The 21,464-nt window shown below is 42.4% G+C and overlaps 2 protein-coding genes across 2 annotated transcripts; one reads left to right on the top strand and one right to left on the bottom strand.

Moving 5' to 3' along the window:
• The first annotated feature begins 144 nt into the window (after nt 1-144).
• Nucleotides 145-8,584, top strand: LOC120050710 (very low-density lipoprotein receptor-like). Its single transcript, XM_038997280.1, has 21 exons — nt 145-190; nt 369-527; nt 742-971; nt 1,145-1,319; nt 1,628-1,840; nt 2,458-2,687; nt 2,970-3,099; nt 3,248-3,438; nt 3,573-3,759; nt 3,963-4,175; nt 4,302-4,473; nt 4,747-4,948; nt 5,274-5,438; nt 5,614-5,814; nt 6,123-6,663; nt 6,776-6,895; nt 7,108-7,215; nt 7,305-7,562; nt 7,824-8,163; nt 8,313-8,412; nt 8,511-8,584. The coding sequence occupies exons 1-21, from the start codon at nt 145-147 to the stop codon at nt 8,532-8,534; spliced, it is 4,005 nt and encodes a 1,334-aa protein (XP_038853208.1). The 3' UTR covers nt 8,535-8,584.
• Nucleotides 8,585-15,147: 6,563 nt separating this feature from the next.
• LOC120054153 (RING finger and CHY zinc finger domain-containing protein 1-like) lies at nt 15,148-19,761 on the bottom strand. Its single transcript, XM_039001588.1, has 9 exons — nt 19,690-19,761; nt 18,731-18,850; nt 18,493-18,608; nt 18,224-18,302; nt 17,862-17,906; nt 17,480-17,538; nt 17,258-17,287; nt 16,985-17,105; nt 15,148-16,709 (listed from the first exon to the last, which is right to left on the bottom strand). Exons 1-9 carry the CDS (start codon nt 19,738-19,740, stop codon nt 16,521-16,523), a joined length of 810 nt encoding a protein of 269 aa, XP_038857516.1. The 5' UTR covers nt 19,741-19,761; the 3' UTR covers nt 15,148-16,520.
• Nucleotides 19,762-21,464: the final 1,703 nt, after the last annotated feature.

Genomic DNA, 21,464 nt, shown 5'->3' with positions numbered 1-21,464 from the left:
CAATGAGATTGAAATGGTCCCACACTACAAATTGGCCTACTGCTCCTCCCCCCTCACTGATGGTTCAATTGGTATCGCCTGGCATCATTATAAAATCCTTGACCTGTTCTGTTGTGTTATTTGGTCCACTTGCATTAATCAGGCATGGCTTTCTGTTTGCTTCTTTGTATAGCAATTTTGGAAATCACAGGTGAGCTAGTTGTACCAAAATGGATGTGAATAATCACCCCTCCATAGTTCACATTGGTGTATTTACTGAAAGATTATCTTGAATTCCCTTGAGTGTCGTAGTTCAGACCATCTCATATTTACATCTTAAACCTATAGACCGAATGTATGATTTGTTGTGCCCTACTTCTTCCAAACAGTATTGAGTGCAGCAGCGCAGATCCCATTGAACTGCAACCTGGGCACCAAACCTTGCAAGGATGGATCTGAGTGTGTACTCCACCAACATGTGTGTGACGGAGAAGCCGACTGTAGGGATGGTTCTGATGAGGAGGACTGCACTGTCGCATGCAATAATGGTAGGGCCCTGTTTGAGTACCTCTTCAAATGCATCCATTCCTATCTATGAAGAAATGGTTTCTACTCAATTTCTTTCATCTATTTTACTGTGTTAAATCAGGAAAGGGTCTATTTTAAAGTATTCACAGTAGTTATCCAAGATCTATTGAGTCAAAAAATGCACACTTTCAATCTGTCCGTGCATAACACTTGAAGTGTTTCATCATCCACTAGGCCAGTTTCTGTGTGCCCATGGGAAGAAATGCATTGACCAGCAGCAGGTGTGTGATGGTGTGGCCCAGTGTCAGGACCGCTCTGATGAGTTGGACTGCCTGAATCCCATGGAGGGCTGTGTTCACCACTGTGACAACAAGACCCGCTGCCTCCCAGACACCTTCCTCTGTGATGGAGAGTGGGACTGCCTGGATGGCACTGATGAATTCAACTGCGGTAATGCCCCCTCAGTGTCACTTGCCTTTAGTTGAATTTTGAAACCATGATCCATCCTTATTTATAGTTTACAGAAGTTGTGAGATGTTTATTTTTGCCTTCCTTCTGGTAGTAAGGTCAGTATTTCACCCTATCCCTAGATTCAGACTCTACTGATTATCTTAAAAAACATCACAATGTTGCTGAGGATGGCAACAATGGGAATACCACAATGTCTGCACCAGCACCCCCCAAGTGTCCTTTTGGCACTAAACCATGCCGGGACAGGATTGAGTGTGTTCTTTACAACCATGTGTGCGATGGAGAGGCGGACTGTAAGGATGGCTCGGATGAGGAAGAGTGTATATTAGAATGTGAACATGGTAAGAAAATCGTCAGTGATAATTAAAAAACATATATGAACAGTAGTTTGAAGTTTTGAGAATAATATTCCTGCCCTTGGTTTCATTGTACAATACATCATGACAATACTGCTCTTTAGTGTAAGATGCTTAAAGTAACAACCTTTGTACTAACTAGCATACTGGAATTTATTCACATGCACACAGAACATGGTTGCGTAGACCACTGTGCATGGTATGCATGTTTAGTGATCTGTCTTTGAAATGGTCCTCACAGGTCACCATTTATCAGTGTTATTGATTGCACATAAATGGTACTGTATATTCAGGCCAGTTTCAGTGTGCACATGGGAAGAAATGCATTGACCAGAGGCAGGTGTGTGACGGTGTGGCCCAGTGTCAGGACCGCTCTGATGAGATGGCCTGCCTGAAGCCCATGGAGGGCTGTACTCACCACTGTGACAACACCCGCTGCCTCCCAGACACCTTCCTCTGTGACGGAGAGAGGGACTGCCTGGATGGCACTGATGAGGCCAACTGTGGTAAGTTTCACTTCCAATGAACTACTGAACTGGGGCTATGTTGACCTTAAGTCCTAAAATGTGAAGGTGGGGGGGAAACTTAAGCTGACCTGGCACAATATTGGATCATGGTCTGTACAGGTGCATCAAAGCGGGGACCAAGTGACTAAAACAGCTGTTATCTCAAGGCCATGAGACTGTTAAATAGCTGTCACTAGCAGAGGCTGCTGCCTATATACAGACTTGAAATCATTGGCCACTTTAATGTCACTATTACAATGTTTAGTTATTTTGCATTACACATCTCATATGTATGTACTGCATTCCATATTTTTCTACTGTATCTTAGTCTAAGCAGCTCTGACATTGCTTGTCCAAATATTTATATATTTTTAATTCCTTTACTTAGATTTGTGGGTATGTTGTGAAATTGTTGGATATTTCTGCGCTTTTGGAACTAGAAGCGCAAGCGTTTGGCTACATCTGCTAAACACGTGTGTGACCAATAAAATGATTTGCTCGCTGAAAGAAATGATGGTTAATACTCCAACAGTGGCACAAACACCACAGGGTTTCCCACCGCTTTACTTTCACTGATCCAAACTAAGTTAAACTCAAATGTCCCCTTTGACCCATAGCTGATGATAGCTGCAATAGTGGTGAGTTCCGTTGCACCAGTGGTCAGTGTTTATCCGTAAGCATGCGCTGTGACGGGCATCCTGACTGTCGGGATCGCTCTGACGAGGAGAGCTGCACCAAGCCCCCCCAGTGCACCACCAAGCTCCGGTGCCCACAAAGCCAGGAGTGCCTGCTGGAGGAGTGGGTCTGTGATAGTGAGCAGGACTGTAAAGATGGCTCTGATGAAAAGGTGGGAATATTTAGGCTGGGTGCAATTGTTTCTGCTCTTGCCAACTCCTTGTTTGGCAAGACACATGTATTAGGAGTTGGCAAGTGAGCAGGAACACATTGGCACCCATGCTAGGTAATATTTGAGATTCCTGCGTTTGGAGGATGTAGACGTGACTAGACAGCTAAATGCATTTGACTCCCAATTGATTTTGAATGATGTCGTTGGAAACTAATGTGCTTTTGCCTTGTGATACAAATCAAAACTTAGATCTAATACACAGTATATTGACTTCTCTTTAAGAATTGCAAGATGGTCCAATTGAAGTGTGGTGATTTCCAGTGGGCCTGTACATCTAAGAGCCAGTGTGTTCCCAAAGCATGGAGATGTGATGGAACAAAGGACTGTGCTGATGAAAGTGATGAGGCAGGATGTGCGTATCTAAAGTTATTTCATCTATGTATGATTTGTTAATTACTGGATTAGTATGTGGTGACAATCTGTAACAGTAAATAAAAAAGCCTTTAACTGAGATAGTATTAGAAATCGATTAAGTTGGGTATTGTGTGTTTGTTTCCCAGGTGGTCAGGTAGCAACATGCCCTTCTCACCAGTTCCAGTGTGGTAGTACATGGGAGTGTTTGGACACAGCCCTGGTGTGTAACACGGTCAGGAACTGTGCTAATGGTTCTGACGAGGGTGGCAACTGCCAAGCCAAGTGTCCAGACAAAACCCAATGTGCCCATAACTGTTACAGCACACCACAGGGAACAGTGAGTAATGGGGGGGGGGGGGGGCTTGTGCAGTTTGCTACAACTACTATTACAAAGCTTCTTGAAGTACAGCTTTGTCATGTTTTAGATTTCTGAGTGACCCCTTCTAACGATTTCATTTTTCTCCGATGTAGAGGTGTGGCTGTAAGGTTGGTTACCGACTCCAAGAGGACACAGTGTCCTGTGTTGATATTGATGAGTGTGAAGGTGGTAGACCAGGTGTTTGCAGCCACCTATGTGTCAACACCCAGGGCTCCTTCCAGTGTCACTGCTACCTTGGTTACCTGCTGGAATCTGATGGCCGCCGCTGCAAGATCGCAGGTAATTATTAATAAAATAATCCAGATTTAGTGACAAATCATGGAAATTCCTTCTGCTGGATGGCGTCTTTAAATATATATTTTTAATTAAGGTAGACTGCACGAAAGTGAACAGAATTTGTGAATGCAGAGTATTGCCTGGAGAAAGTACTCTCCTATTCATTTAACATAGGCCTATAACAACCCACTTGTGTTTTCCCACAGGTGAGCCCTACCTACTGGCCTCTGTGCAGACTGAGCTGTTCCTGTTTGGGCTGAGAAGCAGCAGTCTGGATGTCCTGGTGTCCTCTGCTAAGAAAGCCATCCTGTCCCTGGACTATGACTGGAGGGATCAGAAAGTGTTCTGGGTCAGCCTGGATTCAGAGAGTATAAAATGGTCCTCTCTAGACCAGAAAAAGAGAGGAACTCTTGTCAAAGGTTAGTGTGGTTAAACTGAGAATCTGTAAAACTGGTTGCGACTGTAAAAATGGCACATCTTATAAAAAGCACAGGTCAGTGTTAACTAAAACCAACATAATCGTAATCCTTTTAATCTCGCTACAGGCATCAAATCTGATTGCATTGCTGTTGACTGGGTAGGGAGAAACCTGTACTGGATTGATGGCATTGGAGGTGGTCGGATTATTGCTGTTGGATTAAACTCTCTGGATCAGACAGTCATCCTTGATGAGGACTTCGAACAACCTCGCTCTCTGGCACTCCTGCCACAGAAGGGGTAAGTTTTCTTTTTTAGGTGTAACACAAACAGCACCCACTCAAACAGTATTTTATTCTAGTGATTTTGTATACATTTGGAGAAAGGTGATGTTGACTAAACTAATACATGTGGCTAAACCGTGTTGATCAGGGGCAGGCTCCTGCTTATTGAATTGGTTTCCACCTAGAGATGTCTAACTACTGTCCTATGATAGGATCATGTTCTTTGATGGCTTATGCATTACTGTCAGTAATCAATAATAAAATAACATTGATTTGGCTTTAACTGCAGGATCATGTTCTGGTCAGAGATTGGTAACGAGGCGAAGATTGAGCGGGCAGGAATGGATGGGTCTGAGAGGAGAGTAGTGGTCAGTCATAGCCTCAGCTGGCCAGGCGGTCTGGCTGTGGACACACTAGGGGAGAGGATCTACTGGACGGACGAGAAGCTCCGGTGCATCGGCTCAGCCAACCTGGATGGCGGGGACATTGAGGTACTACAAAAATGGGTTTGCGTATGACTAGATCAGACTTGTAGTGCGTGTTGCTGTATGCCAAGGTGCATGAAATTAAATCCACATGGGTTGGATACCCTAGATCCCTCAAACTCAACTCTGGATCTTGAAGCCAGTTACACTGCTTTTCTCATTGTTCTGCTCTAATCAGACTGGTTTAGACGTGGGACACCAGGTGTGTGCGTGCAATTAATGATCAGATGGAACACTAAAGCAGCAGGTTCTGGACCTCATAGGGTTCGTTAAGTACCCCAGGCCTTGATAAAGGCATTGTAACATTTATCTGTTCCTTTCACTCCTGAAGCTTCTGCAGATGATGGAGACCACCAACCCGTTCTCTGTCACAGTTTACAATGACCTGCTCTACTGGTCAGACACCAGGAGGAGAACTATTCAAAGGGCTCATAAAATCACTGGAAAGAACCGCAAAGTTCTACTCAAACGACCTGGACAACCTTTTGGACTGAAAGCAAGTATACTAGCCCCCAATTCAAATGCATATTAATGCATGCATTATGTAAACCATTATGTTCATTTCACCTAAATAAGATTGCAGAATTGAATGGGTTTGCTGTAATTACACAATCTCTCTTCCTTTTTTGACGATGTAAGCTTAATGATTTGGGTGTCGTTCTGGGATGCAGATCATTCATCCACTTCTGCAGACAAGCAATGAGAGTCCCTGTGAGAACCTTCGTTGCTCTCACCTGTGTGTGTTGGGCCCAGGCCCCAAAGGGGTCTGCAAGTGTCCCTCTGGTCTGCTCCTAGCTGAGGATGGCCTCACCTGCACCAACCTGGTCAACTCTCCCTTCCTCTTGGTGCTCTCGCCAACTGTTGTCACACAGGTATGACTCTGGCCACTGCAGGTTTACCCATTTCACTTGGTACTGCACTATATTCAATGCCACTAGGTACATATTGTGTGAAATAATAGTCTGTCTTCTAATTTGAATTGAGTTTTATTTCAGTATACATGGCAGCTTAAAGAGTTTAGGAATGCTTGGTTACCTTCACAAAAGCTGTCAGTAATAACCTGGGCTTTGAAAGGCTGTGGAAGCCCTGTTGACTTTCCTTGCCATTTGTGTGCAATTCAGGAATAAACACAAAGATTCTCCACCTTGTAATTCTACACTTTTTTTTTTTTTTTTTTTAGATCTACCTGCAGACCATGCACAGTGCTGTGGGTCTGAAGAGCTGGCCGGAGCACCTCGCCCTACCTCTCCCCAATGTCAACGAGGCAGCGATGTTGGATTACACCCTGCAAGATCAGACTCTGTACCTAGCTGACTCTGGCCAATCGTCTGTAGTCCTCTTCAAGCTGAAGGAGACCGGCTTGGTGCCTCGCGGCCAGTTCCTGCAACTCAAAGGGGACACAGTTACAGCCCTGGCTCTAGACTGGATAACCCTCAGCGTATACTGGAGTAGCACCAAGCAGCCACGGCTGCAGGTCACCTCTTCCAGTGGGGAACACACTGCTGTGTTAATTCAGGATATTGGAAGTCTGGAGTCCATAGCGCTTCACCCACTCAGTGGAAGACTCTGTTTTACCAACCTGGCCAAGCAGGGGGAAGGCGCTCAGGTGGAGTGTGCTTACATGGATGGGGTGAAGCGTGCTCCGGTGTGGAAGGATGCTCTTCAGCCCACCTCCCTGACTTTCTCCAACAAGGGCAATGAAATCTACTGGGCTGACATCGGTGAGGAACTCGATGTTTATAGATAAAAAATAAAAAAAGGTTTGTACTGTATCTATAGTAGTGGTGGTGAGGTAATACTTTATTTTCTATCAACAAGTCTATTGTGTTCTAGGTTATGGGGTGATCGGCTCTGTCAGAGTTGATGGTACTGGATACAAGGAGTTTAAGACTGGGGATGGCCTGACTGCATTTGCACTCAGCAACGGCATGCTCCTCTGGGTGACAGACAGTGGTAATGTGGATTATTTTTAAACTGCTGCTTCCACCCGAACTTAGTGCTATGTTATGTCTTACTGTGGTTAGTAGATGGCTCTGTTTAGTCATTAACCAAAGTAAAACTAACAAGGATAATGGTTGATCTTGAACCCAAAGTCCTTTCACCATGGTTTTGGATTATCATTGATGTTGAGTTTATCATGTACATGTTCCTATCAAATGTTTCAGACACAACCAAAGTTTGGTATAGAGATGATCCACTGACTAAGAAGCTTTGGTTTGAGGTAAACACTGAAATTGTCAGTTTGAAGGCGTACAGCAAGTCCAGCCAGATGGGTAAGAAAGGACACATTTGCACACAACCCACTCCTCTATCATTTACTGATGTGACCTTTCAACCTTTACTCTTTCTCATCCATTTCCAGGCTCCAACCTCTGCTCAGATGGGAATGGAGACTGCAGTCACTTGTGTCTGGCTCTTCCTGGTGGTAGGACCTGTAGGTGTGCCCATGACCATTGGCCAGTCAATGTCACACACTGTGCCGCAGACCACCACTGCCCAGCTGGAAGTAGACCCTGTCTGGACGGGCACACATGCTTCCCCCTGGAGAAGTTCTGTGACGGACATCCTGACTGCTCTGACACTTCAGATGAGAACTGCGAGTCTTCTTTCCATTATCAATGTTTCAATCTCCCTTTCCCATTGTTATGAGCTGAAGAAAAGATTATCACAGTTCAATTACAAAGATTTTAGCTATCATAACTCCGCATTCTTCAATCCTGGTCTTGGGGACCACAAGTGTTTACGCATCATTATTTAAATCTGGTGTGTGGTGCTAAGGAAAAAACAAATGTGCAGCTCTTGGACTCGCTGTCATAACTTAAACTAATTTGAATACAAACTGGTCTTATGTTTTCCTCTGTCTCAGGTGTCCATCTCAAAGGGAACTCTGTCAAGGCCAAAGCCCCAACCCAGCTTCCCAGTCCCAGCTTTCCTATATCTGCAGATCCTGGCTCCACCTCTCTGGACAACAGTTGGCTGGTGAGAAACCTGGATGCCCAGCAGTGTAGTGAAAAGCGCTGCAATGGGAATGGGGAGTGTGTGGAGACCAATGGGGGCGTCTCCTGTGCCTGTGGTTTAGGCTACAGTGGAGACTCCTGCCAAGACCAGCTCACCAAGACTATGCAAGGCCCACTCATCTATGGGGCCGTTGGCCTCTGTGCTGGGATTGTTGTTATCAGTGTCCTCGCTGCGTTGGTTAAGAGGAAGACTGCAAACACAAGGTACACCATACCAAACTGCTTGATACTGTAGGGCTTCCCCCTTAATGTCTCCACAATATCAATCTGTTCTCATGGTGTTTCAGAATTCTTTCTGACGTTTAGCCAGTTTGTGTCAAGATTGAGATTATATTCACCTTTTCCATTCCCAGGAGAGCCAACCATGTGGCAAAGCAGACTAGTATGACTGAGTTGGAGAAAGGTGAAGAAGCTCCTTCTACACAACCTTCACCCAACAGTGACTTTGCAGAGGTACAGTAGGCTGTTATACTGTATTTTTATTAAAGCAGGTGATTGAAAACATCATACAAGTGGATGTTTTGCTTCATACGTTTGCTTTTATTTCACAGGAAGTGGTGTCGTCTGTGGATTAACTAATTTATCAGCAGCCTCTTTCTATTCAATAAAGTTTCTTTTTCTACAGTTCTGTTTGTCTTTATCTACACAATCGCAATTCAAATCAACATTTTGATTTTGAGTATTTCTACAGAAGGGTAGTTGTGAGTTCTTGTGTAAAAAGAAGGCTAGATTTGACAATTGAGAAGATATGACTCATGCTTTATTGGTTTTAGTTATGAAGTCAAAGCTCTCAATATTTCTTTGTCGTGGTGCGGCTTGCCGCGAAGAGTGACCATATACCACAAACACCGTGTCCTTTTACTATTATAAACTGGTTACCAACCTAGTGCCTGTGAGCAATAATGAGTCATTCAAAAATCATGTTAAACACATCTCTACCCAACATGTCAAATTATCTATAAGGTCCCTCAGTTGCGCAGTGAATTTCAAACACTGATTAAACCACAAAGACCAGGGAGTTTTTCCAATGCCTCGCAAAGGGCACCTATTGGTATAAATAAAAAGCAGACCTTGAATATCCCTTAAGCATAGTGAAGTTCATTACATTTTCGATGGTGTATCAATACACCGTCACTAAGATAGGCGTTCTTCCTAAAGTCGTTGCCCGAGAGGAAGGAAACCGCTTGGGGATATGGCCATGAGGCCAGTGTTGAGTTAAATGGCTGTGATGGGAGAACTGATGGATCAACATTGCAGTTACTCCACAATACTAACCAAATTCAGTGGCAAGGAAGCCTATACGGAACAAAATATTCCTAAACATGCATCCTGTTTGCAACAAGTAATACTGCTGAACATTGACCAAAGCAATTAACTTTTTGTCTTTAGTGTTGTGTAAATACAACATTAAGTACCACTCTACATATTCAACTATAGTGGTGACTGCATCATGGGTATGCTTGTAATGTGTTAATGACGGGAGTTTCAGGCTGGGAAAAAATGGTGCTAAGCACAGGCAAAATCCTATGGGGAAAACCTGGTCTGCTTTCTACCAGACACTGGGAGATGACTTGTCCTTTCAGAAGGACGATGACCAAAAACGAGGCCAAATCTACATGAGTTGCTTACCAAGAAGACTGTTCCTGAGTGGCAGAGTAAAGTTCACGTAGTTAAGTTAACGCAAGACCTGAAAATGGTTGTCTTGCAATGATCAACCTGTGACAGCGCTTGAGGAATGGGCAAATGTTGCACAATCAAGGTGTGGAAAGCTCTTAGACGTACCTGGAAAGATTCGCTGCTGTAATCGCCTACAAAGTAATGAATATTTATATATTTATGCAAATACGCTCTTAAATTTCAAATCACTTTCATCAGGTGTTGTGTAGATGGGTGAGAATCTATTTTGAGTAAGGGCTGTAACGTAATGTGGAATAAGTCAAGGGGTATACATTTTTCTTGCAAACACACGGCTGAAATTCTGTTTCAGCTAACCTGCATCCAGGACCCAAACTACTTGGTTTGTAATTATATTTTGTAATTTTAAAGGCTTATGATTCTGAAATTAGTTTGTAGCCTTGAGCGACATGGCCTGGTGAATCACCTTTGTCAAAGCGTGCTGCATTGCGTGAGAGGGCATGTGTATTTGACAGTCTTTTCTATTTAATGTGCCAATCGACGCTTCAGTTACTAATTTCTCATCTAGTCTCTGGATTTGGTAACCACATATTGAAATTGAACATTCCTGTGGTGAAATATTTTATCTACAGTGTATTTGGAAAATATGCAGACCCCTTGATTATTTCCACATGTTACGTTACAGCCTTATTCTAAAATTGATTAAATGTTCCTCAATCTACACACAATACCCCATAATGACAAAGCGAGAACAAAATTGTAAAAATTAATAAATAGAACATGTATTCAGACCCTTTGCTATGAGACTTGAAATTGAGATCAGGTGCATCCTGTTTCTATTGATCATCCTCGAGATGTTTCTACAACTTGATTGGAGTCCACCTGTGGTCAATTCAATTGATTGGACATGATTTGGAAAGGCAAACACCTGTCTATATAAGGTCCCACAGTCGACAGTGCATGGCAGCAAAAAATCAAGCCTCGAGGTTGAAGGAATTGTCTGTAGAGCGCAGAGACAGGATTATGTCAAGGCACAGATCTGGGGAAGGGAACCAAAAAAGTTCTGCAACATTGAAGGTCCCCGAGAAAACAGTGGCCTCCATCATTCTTAAATGGAAGAAGTTTATATTGTGTATATTGCCATGGAAATTAGTCAAATGAATTATTGATCCCACCCACTTCATCTTGTCTTGCATATAAACATGCCCCATTCAAACATCTGTTCATAATGTCCTATTTGATTCTAGTCTTATCTGCACAGGATATGCAGTAGGAACATCAGCTTTCAATTTGTATTCATTTGGTCTGTAAACTCCTTTTTAATGCTGAAGAGGACACTCCAACTAATCAAGATCATGATTAGTGTAGCAGCTTTACTACTTGTCTTTTCCCATAGTACTGTTGAGGGTCCAACTGAAAATTAACTACATTTTTACTTACATTTATTTTACTCTTTGACAAATGAAGGAACATAGTGGAGATTCTAAGGACCACCCTTTATGCTTTCTTTATGGTGAAGGTAACATCTTCCAAACCAGTGAGTTAGTGTCCCTTTTATAATTGTCATCTAATAAATCTATTGCACCATACTGTCCAAGATTACATAGTGAGAGTGTAAAAGGTGTGCTGTGTTTGTCTCTACACCAAAATATTATTTATATTTGTGAAAATGGGTAATTCGGCACAGGTTCTATTTTAGAACTAAGTCTTTCGAGTCATCCTCAGAGGTCATTGGTCCACCATAGACAACCCTTCAGCCAACAGTCGCTGAGACCGCAATACCAGACACCTGGAAGGAGACAGACCTACCAGACAGTTTTAACCCTAACCCAGCCTCACAATCTTCCTCAGAGGCTGAAGCTACACAAACCTCCCTTCAAACTTACAACTCAAATCATGTCACGTGCACCGAATACAACAGGTGCAGAACTTAGTGAAATGCTTACTTAGTTACAAGCTCAACCAACAATGCAGTTAAGAAAATACCTAAAAAAAAAAGTAAAATAATTCAAGCGCAGCAGTAAAATAACAATAGCAGGGCAATATACAGGGAGTACCCATTCAGAGTCAATGTGCGGGGGCACCGGTGTCGAGGTAATATGTACATGTAGTTATTAAAGTGACTATGCATAGATAAGTGAGTAGCCGCAGTGTAGAAGAGGGGGGGAAATTGTAAATAGTCTGGGTAGCCATTTGATCAGATGTTCACGAGTCTTATGGCTTGGGAGTAGAAGTTGTTTAGAAGCATCTTGGACCTAGACATGGTGCTCCGGCTAGGGTGGCTGGAGTCTTGGACAATTTTTGGGTCTTCCTCTGACACTGCCTGGTATAGAGGTCCTGGATGGCAGGAAGCTTGGCCCCAGTGATGTACTGGGCGACACGCACTACCCTCTAGTGCCTTGCGGTCGGAGGCCAAGCAGTTGCCATACTAGGCAGTGATGCAACCAGTCAGGATGCTCTCGATGTTGCAGCTGTAAAACCTTTTGAGGATCTCAGGACCCATGCCAAATCTTTTCAGTCTCCTGAGGGGGAATAGGTTTTGTCGTGCCCTCTTCACAACTGTCTTGGTGTGCTTGGACCATGTTAGTTTGTTGGTGATGTGGACGCCAAGGACCTTGAAGCTCTCAACCTGCTTCACTACAGCCCCGTCGATGAGAATGGGGGCATGCTCGGCCCTCCTTTTCCTGTAGTCCACAATCATCTCCTTTGTCTTGATCTCATTGAGGGTGAGGTTGTTGTCCTTGAACCACATGGTCCTCCCTATAGTCTGTCTCATCGTTGTCGGTGATCAGGCACTGACACTGTTGTGTCATCGGCAAACTTAATGATGGTGTTGGAGTCGTGCCTGGCCTGGCCGTGCAGTCATGAGTGAACAGGGAGTACAGGAGGGGACTGAGCACGCGCCCCCGTGTTGAGGATCAGCGTAGTGGATGCGTTGTTACCTACCCTTACCACCTGGGGGCGGCCCGTCAGGAAGTCCAGGATCCAGTTGCAGAGGGCGGTGTTTAGTCCCAGGGTCCTTAGCTTAGTGATGGGCTTTGAGGGCAATATGGTGTTGACTACAGCTCAGCGTTCAATTAATAGCATTCTCACATAGGTGTTCCTTTTGTCCAGGTATGAAAGGGCAGTGTGGAGTGCAATAGAGATTGCATCATCTGTGGATCTGTTGGGGCGTTATGCAAATTGGAGTGGGTCTAGGGTTTCTGGGATAATGGTGTTGATGTGAGCCATGACCAGCCTTTCAAAGTATTTCATGGCTACAGACATGAGTGCTACCGGTCGGAAGTCATTTAGGCAGGTTACCTTAGTGTTCTTGGGCACAGGGACTATGGTGGTCTGCTTGAAACATGTTGGTATTACAGACTCAGACAGGGAGAGGTTGAAAATGTCAGTGTCGACACTTGCCAGTTGGTCAGCGTATGCCCGGAGCACACGTCCTGGTAATCCGTCTGGCCCTGTGGCCTTGTGAATGTTGACCTGTTTAAAGGTCTTACTCACATCGGCTGCGGAGAGTGTGATCACAGTCGTCCGGAACAGCTGATGCTCCCATGCATATTTCAGTGACACTTGCCTCCTCGAAGCGAGCATAGAAGTTATTTAGCTCGTCTGGTAGGCTCGTGTCAATGGGCAGCTCTCGGCTGTGCTTCCCTTTGTAGTCTGCAATTGTTTGCAAGACCTGCCACATTCGACGAGCGTCAGAGCCGGTGTAGTACGATTCAATCTTAGTCCTGTATTGAGGCTTTGCAGGTTTGATGGTTCGTCGGAGGGCATAGCGGGATTTCTTATGCCAAATAGATTTCTTATGCCAAATAGACGCCTCACAAGTCCTCAACTGGCAGCTTCATTAAATAGTACCCGCAAATCACCAGTCTCAACGTCAACAATGAAGAGGCGACTGTGCAAATCTGACTAGAAGGCCAGCATCTCAAAGAAAAAGCTATAACTCAGACTGGCCAATAAAAAGAAAAGATTAAGATGGGCAAAAGAACAGACACTGGACAGCATCTCGGAGTCGCCTCTTCACTGTTGACGTTGAGACTGGTGTTTTGCGGGTATTATTTAATGAGCTGACAGTTGAGGACTTGTGAGGCGTCTATTTAGCGTACCCCCGACGGCAAACCCCAGTTTCTTGGCAATTTCTCGCATGGAATAGCCTTAATTTCTCAGAACAAGAATAGACTGATGAGTTTCAGAAGAAAGGTCTTTGTTTGTGGCCCTTTTGAGCCTGTAATCAAACCCACAAATGCTGATGCTCCAGATACTCAACTAGTCTAAAGGCCAGTTGTATTGCTTCTTTAAATCAGCACAACAGTTTTTAGCTGTGCTAACATAATTGAAAAAGGGTTTTCTAATGATTAATTAGCCTTTTCAAATGATAAACTTGGATTAGCTAACACAACGTGCCATTGGAACACAGGAGTGATGGTTGCTGATAATGGGCCTCTTTACATCAATGTAGATATCCATTCAAAAAATGTATCTGCCGTTTCCAGCCACAATACTCATTTACAACATTTCTGATCAATTTGATGTTATTTTAAATGGACAAAAATGTGCTTTTCTTTAAAAAACAAGGACATTTAAGTGACCCCAAACTTTTAACGGTAGTGTACGTGCTTTCAGTTCGTCCCACTTATTTTCCAGCGATTGAACGTTGGCTAACAGTTCGGATGGCAAAGGGAGATTTGCCACTCGTCGCCTGATCCTCACACGGCACCCTGATCTCTTTCCGTGAAATCTCAGTTTCTTTCTCCAGCAAATGACTGGGATGAGGGCCTGTTCGGGTGTTGAGTATATCCTTACCGTCAAACTCATTAAAATATATATTTTTTTGTCCAATTCAAGGTGAGTAATCACTGTTCTGATGTCTAGAATCTCTTTTCGGTCATAGACGGTAGCAGCAACATTATGTACAAACAAAACATTATGTACAAACAATGCAAAAAAACGAAACAAAATAGCACGGTTGATTAAGAGCTAGTAAAACGGCAGGCATCCTTTCCGGCGCCATCTTTCATGGATCATTCATGAATCAGCAGATTCAATAAAAGGCCCAGAAAATGAGTATTCTTCACAACACCCAGTCATCATTGCAGTGACTGATTCTCCTAGTCTGACTTCTGATGGTGGCACAACAGCTCTGCCATCAGTCACTGACATAATCACGTTCCAAGAATTCCATGTGGGCACAACTCCTCCCCCAGCCCCACACATCATTGGGCCATCTCCTCCCCCAGTCTCTTCAGTACTAACTCAGCAGCCAGTTCTATTGGGAACCACTGACGGCATCACATCTGCGGTGCCAGTTTGCTTTACTGTATACATAACCAGCCCTCAGCTAGTTCCTACCAGAGAGAACATTTAAAGCTTATACAAAAGCAGGCAATAATTATTTTTCCCCCATGTTTCCGGTCTGTATCAGACTGTACATTTGTATAATTTGTTGGGCTTTCTATACATTTCACAGAATGTTAATTGCATTTGTTTTTTATAAAGAACACGTTACCACCACTATTCACTATTTATTTTGGAATAACTGACGCAAATCTGAAATTATATTCGTCACAATCATGGGTATTTATTATTAGTTACGTTAAAATGTCACTGAATCCCAACACCCGCATCAATGAATGACACCAATGGCAATACAGATGCAATATTTTCATACTCCACTTCTCTCCTTTGTTTGAGCAACAGTACAAACAATATGAGTTAAGCATGGAGTGAGATATAGTTGCCAACAGCCATTGTCTAACTGCAGTATTTATTCAATAATTTACATACATGTGTTATTCATGATAATCCACAGGACTAAGTAAAATGTATATTCAGCTCATACATGGAATGAACACAATTTGATGTTACACAGTATATAAAATATTTTTTTAAATACCTGAGTTTTACAAATAAACATTATATCCCATTACTATTGTAAAATATGCAAAGCCGCTCAAACATTGGCAAACTCCTCACAAAACATATACAAATATATATATATATACACATTTTGTGAAAGCATTATTGACAAATATGAATCCATTCCAACTTGGGACAAAATAGGGAAATAAATTGTGTGGCTGACTATATTAGATATTATAGGCATCTGATTTCCACATTAAAGACATGCTCCGGTACGTTGGCGACTAAAAAAGTATTTTTTAAACCTCCCGCTTTGGACTGGATGTGTCAATGTATAGTTCATACATGCATAATCTATGAGCAGAATTACTGTTTTACCTTAATTAGCCACAAAATCCCTAGTTTGAAAGCAACTGTTTTCTTGAAGCTGTTCCACTCCATTTTCCCTCCATTTCTCCCCAAATGGGCCAAGCCTAGCAATTTCAGTTCGAGTCAATAAGCTTCAGCCCCTCACATTTGAGTGACAGCCAACAAGAGGTCTGCCCAGCGTTATCCAATGAGGTTGCAGGGCGGGCCCAACGGCTCACCAAACACAGCAGAGAGCAATGATGTGGTGCACATATCTGCACGTCACGCAGTGCGCAATTTTCGGGGACCACTTTTGGCTAGCGAGTTCTAATTTCAGAACTACTGGCTAAAAGGTACCGGAGAATCTATAAGAGAATTAATTCCTCATTCACAATTCTCTTCTGCTGGCTTTTTATCTGAGGAACAAATAGTTCAATAGCAATGGCTTTTTAATGGGTATGTAATAACTGAAATTCAATCCCAAAACTGCTGTACAACACACTAGACTGTGGATAAAAGTTTAGGACCCCAAGTACCTGGAACCAGGTTCTGGAACCCAGGCATGACTAACTGTACTCTTGGCAGAGCAACGTTGGGAAAGATGTGGATAGTATAGTTAAGTCTGTGTAGACTGGGGAAGTAGGGTGGAGTAGAGAGATAACTATGGGGTAGACTCCTAATGTTTTCTCCATAGAATTATAATTATAGATATTCTAATTCTATGGTTCTGGCACTGGGGACTGGGGCTTATGCTCTGGCTCTTGCTGTGGCTCCTGGGGCTGTGGCTCCTGGAGCTGCTGTATCAGTCCCCCATCCTGCGCTGTGTTGTAGGACCCACAGCCACTGCACTTCATTCCCAGAACATGAAAAGGCACTGTACAGTGGGTTTGGCAGTCATTACATATGATCTACAGTTAGGGAAAAGGAGAAAGGAAAGGCTGAGCAAACCAGAAGAGGCAGAAGTAGTGCTCACTACTGAAACTTCAAAAGGGAAGTTTAAATATCCCTCATATCCAAATATACAAGCTTGAAGTGACTCACATTAAATAAACCAATGTAAATCTACACCAGCTCAGGGTAGTCACAGTATCCCAGAACACAAGGGACCACAAGAGGTCAGCATGTCTTTTTGTTTGTTGTAAAGTTCCATTTCACATTCAAAGTGAATACATGTGTGTCATACCTTCACAGTGGCATCCTGGTATTCAGTGGGCATGGGTGACTGAGCCATATCTTTGTCCATCTGCTCCCAGTAGTCCTCCATATTCCAGGCCGAGTGCATACAGAGTGGGCAGCGATATGCACTGTAGAGGAAATATAGAGGCAATATTCCTGGTCACACAGATCCCTGCTTATATGAAAGTCATGCAGATGATATGATTTATAAGTTATTGAAAGTAATTAGGATTCATATATGATTAGTAGCACAATATTTGAAAAGGAATAGGGACATTACCCAGTTCGGACCATGTCATCAAAGCAAGTTCTGAAAAACAAAGAAAACCAGTGAACATTCTAAAAATCGTTCCATAGACCAGAAGACAAGAGTAAGACTCCACTAATGCACCTGCTGTATCAGCCATCAGATTAACAGTGGCATAAATGCAATTTTTTGGGGAGGGGGGTCATATAGGCTAATGACAATGGTTTTGAGAGTGTTATGAAGAAAATGTCATACTTGTGTAGAAGATGGCCACACGGAAGAACGTGAGCTCCTATTCTTGATGTGTGCATATCCTTAGTTAGAGAGAACAAAACATTATGTATGTATTGATTATAAACTGTATGAGGAAAAGTACTTATGAAATTGTCAAATACAGGTTGTGAATTCCTATAAAACAATATTGTACACTGAGTATACCAAACATTAGGAAAACCTTCCTAATATTTAGCGGATTTGACAAGTGACATCAATAAGGGATCATAACTTTCACCTGGATTCACCTGGTCAGTCTGTCATGGAAGAGCAGGTGTTCTTAATGTTTTGTACAATCAGTGTATACTAAACAACATAATAAAAGTGAAATGCACAGCAATCACAAGACCTCTTGTTAACTTACCTCCATACACACTGGGCAGTTCTGTCTTGAAACATTTTCAACACACTGAAACAAGGAAAACAGTCTTGAACAGACAAATCAAGTGAAAGACAAGAGCCATGGCATTAGCAGTATTGTATTGGGGCAATTCCATGGTAACGTAATTATGCTGAGACTCAGAATTTTCACATAAATATATATGCCAAACAAAAACCATTGATTTTAGAGTTGTACGGTTTGCTAAACTTTGAAATCAATATTGTGTTTGATATATATTTGAAAGTGAAAAATCTGAGACTCAGCGTAATACCATTACCATGGAATTGACAATTTACAGACCAGTGACAGATATAATAAGGGTCATAGCGGAGGTTGACAATCACCTTGTGATTTCCTCGTAGATCACTGGCTAAACAGAGATTGCACTTCTGACAGTGGAAGTATTTCTCCCTTGGTCCAATCCTGCAGGAGTACATAACATGACCGTACATATTTGATATGCTATTCAAGTGTTTTAAGACACCAATATTCGCAAATAAAATGGAAATCTAAAATATGCTGGAGGTCAGAAGCTGGTCAGATATATCAGATGATGAACTTGGGTGAATTATATATGGAAATGTATATGTCAAACAACAGGACAGTTACTCACCTGCATATTCCACAGGGCTGACAGTGATACTGCTTCTTGTCTTTATCAAACAGGTGACAGATATCACAGTAATAGTCCCCAAATGTAACATTACACTCCTGGCAGGTTTTTTGTGTCTGAAAGAAGAACCAGATGTAAGAAATTAAATGGGACAAACAATGGGACCATATTGATATGTTGAATGAACAGTATAGATGGGACTCAGAGACTGACAACAGTTCCCCTCTAACAGAATTACCTGCTGTACTGTGTTGCAGACTGAGCACTGCACCTCTTTGACCAGGAAGCGGTCCATTTGATGGTCCTCTTCAGCATCATGACACAGGCGACAAACATACGCTTTACCACAACATGGAGCCTGGGGGACATAAACAAGTTTGGGCAGGGCTTGAAAAACAAACCAACACATTCCATGGGGGACCGTGCCTTTTCCTTCCACGCACCACACCTTTGGAACTCCTTCCTGACAATCTCAGAGCTGTTCAGACTGTTGGCTCTTTTAAAGCAGGCCTTAAGATTCTTCTTTATCAGCTGGTCTACCCTTCCTCCAATACTTTGATTGTTGCTTTTATGATATATATATATATATATTTTATATTTTATTTATTAACTTTTATTTTATGCACTTTGACATTATTCTTGTATAATCAAAAGCGCTTTACAAATGTAATTTATTATTACATTCATTTGACTGACAGTTGTTGGTGATCATGGTACTTGGTAGTCGCAACCCTGTGACAGCAACCTCAGGGTTGATGTAGATGTTAACCCTACAATTACAAAGAATTATACTTCTATGCTGTAACTTAGTTAAACATTCTGCTCTTGTGCATACATGAATTTACAGTAACGTTAGCTGACAAACCATTGATTTAAGACCATGACAAGCCGATCGCTAGCTAACGTTATTCAGATAGCTAGCATGGCTAGCAAACTAATGTTACATTAATGTAAAATGCAAAAACAATATTTACAACTATACAATTCCTGATTCATGACCTAACATATTTCAATGTCCTCTTCAGACAGCTAACGTTAGCAATTTAGCCAGCAACCTAACGCGCTAGCTTGCTAGTAGCTAGCTATATAGGTCTGGTATGACTGTGCAAACCACGTTAGCTATTATAAAGCAGGAAACACGAATAAGACAATCAATAACAGTCTTAATATCTCGTCGAAATAAAAACAACTTCTCACTTTCAAAAAACAGCTGCGTACGTAGTGATCACATCCAACAGGAGCAGCCATTTTCCCATTTACGACTGTTTCTTCTTTATTTTCTCGTATGAGCAGCTCGTGAGCGCATTACTGCCACCTAACGCGCTGGAGGGCACTCATGGTGCAACTATCTGCAACGCTGGCTGCAAACCGGATCAAATTAACGTCAGATTTGACTTTTCGTAGCAAGTTAGGAGAATTTATGCAGGTTAAGGTTAGGAAATGAGTTCGGGATAGCTAAAATAAAATACAAAAATCAACTTTTGATGTTCATTTGACAAAATCCCTTCTAGCTATGACCCTGCAACCGCTCTGGTTGCAACCCTCATGAAAATAACTTGGTGCAGGCAACCCAACTGTTCAGTACAGGCAACACAATTAGTCAGGTTTTCCTCCAACAAAATAACAATTTAACCCTTCTAACGTCTGATTGGCCAGCTGTTTTGTGGTATCAGAAAATCAATTTGCTTCAGAAAGTAGTGGTGTCCTGCCACAAGGGGGCACTGTTAACTTATTATCATAGGCCTACAAGGGACATCAACCGTATAGTACATGCTAACGCTAAGATTAGGCCCAGGTTTTCCCTCTGAACAGGGGAGATCCAAAATAATATAGTTGTGTTGTAGCTAAATTCTGTATTAGCTCTTTACAGTCCCTAAACTCTAATGACATGACATTTCTATCTGCAACATTCAGTGTGCTACGGATTCAAAGAGTGTGTGATGTTGATTACTAATAACGCATACTCAAAATCATCATGCTTTTTTAAACAATACAAAACATACGCATACAAACGACAACATACAGATGCACACAATTATCCACAACATCACCTCTGCCCAGACACCTGCTCACACCCCCATCTCCAGCACCCGCATCACTCTCCGCCACATGGCCTCAAACTGCATCATTTTGTTTCTCTCCATCACCCACACCCTTTCAACATTTAGATAATAGAGCATTTGACCTGTCCATTGCGTTAAGCATGGAGGATTGGTTGATTTCCATTTTTTAAGTCTATGTTTTTTCAACAGGATTGACGAGAAAAGTATCGTCCAACCCATCGGGTATCTCACTGCATCCTCATATGCCATGTCTTGAAATATGCAGTCAAACGGATTATATGGACATTTACATTGCAATCCGGTGCTATTTTCTTTTGGGAAAAGAGACTGGAAGAGTATACATATCATATGCACATCAAATCATAGAAATGATTTACGTTTCAATGTGCAGTAGTTTAGTTGATTCCCGCTAGTTTTCCTGGTGAAGGCCTATGAGATAAACTACTCTCCATGGTCCCTTTCTTAGTCAGCTAGGCTACTTACAAAGTGTGATGATAACCTATTGTGGTAAAATCTCTTTATCGGTGGGATTTCTAGAACTGGGTGAATGTCGGAGCTGTCTTTTCAACACCACGTAATATATTATAGAATATAAATGTAATTCTAAGGCATATACTGGGCCATTGACAGCCCAGTGCTGCATATCCATGGCCACTTTCACAGAAAACATTCCTCTATGGAACCATCAATCATAATATAATTTCCACATTGTCTTTTCTTACCCAACAACCAAGAAATAACATAGATATTTCCATGTCTTGTCCCAAACATGCCCTCTGCATCAAGTCAACTGTACTCTTAAGAGTTAACCAGAGGTTAGTACAGAATGTCTCATCTGTCATTCTGTATTACAGTTGTTTACTAATTGTTTGTGGCACATTGCTACTTGAATGTGTTGTCACAGTTCAG

Source organism: Salvelinus namaycush, chromosome 1 (assembly GCF_016432855.1).
Source record: "Salvelinus namaycush isolate Seneca chromosome 1, SaNama_1.0, whole genome shotgun sequence".
Taxonomy (NCBI): Eukaryota; Metazoa; Chordata; class Actinopteri; order Salmoniformes; family Salmonidae; genus Salvelinus; species Salvelinus namaycush.
This window is presented reverse-complemented; position numbering and strand designations above follow the sequence as displayed.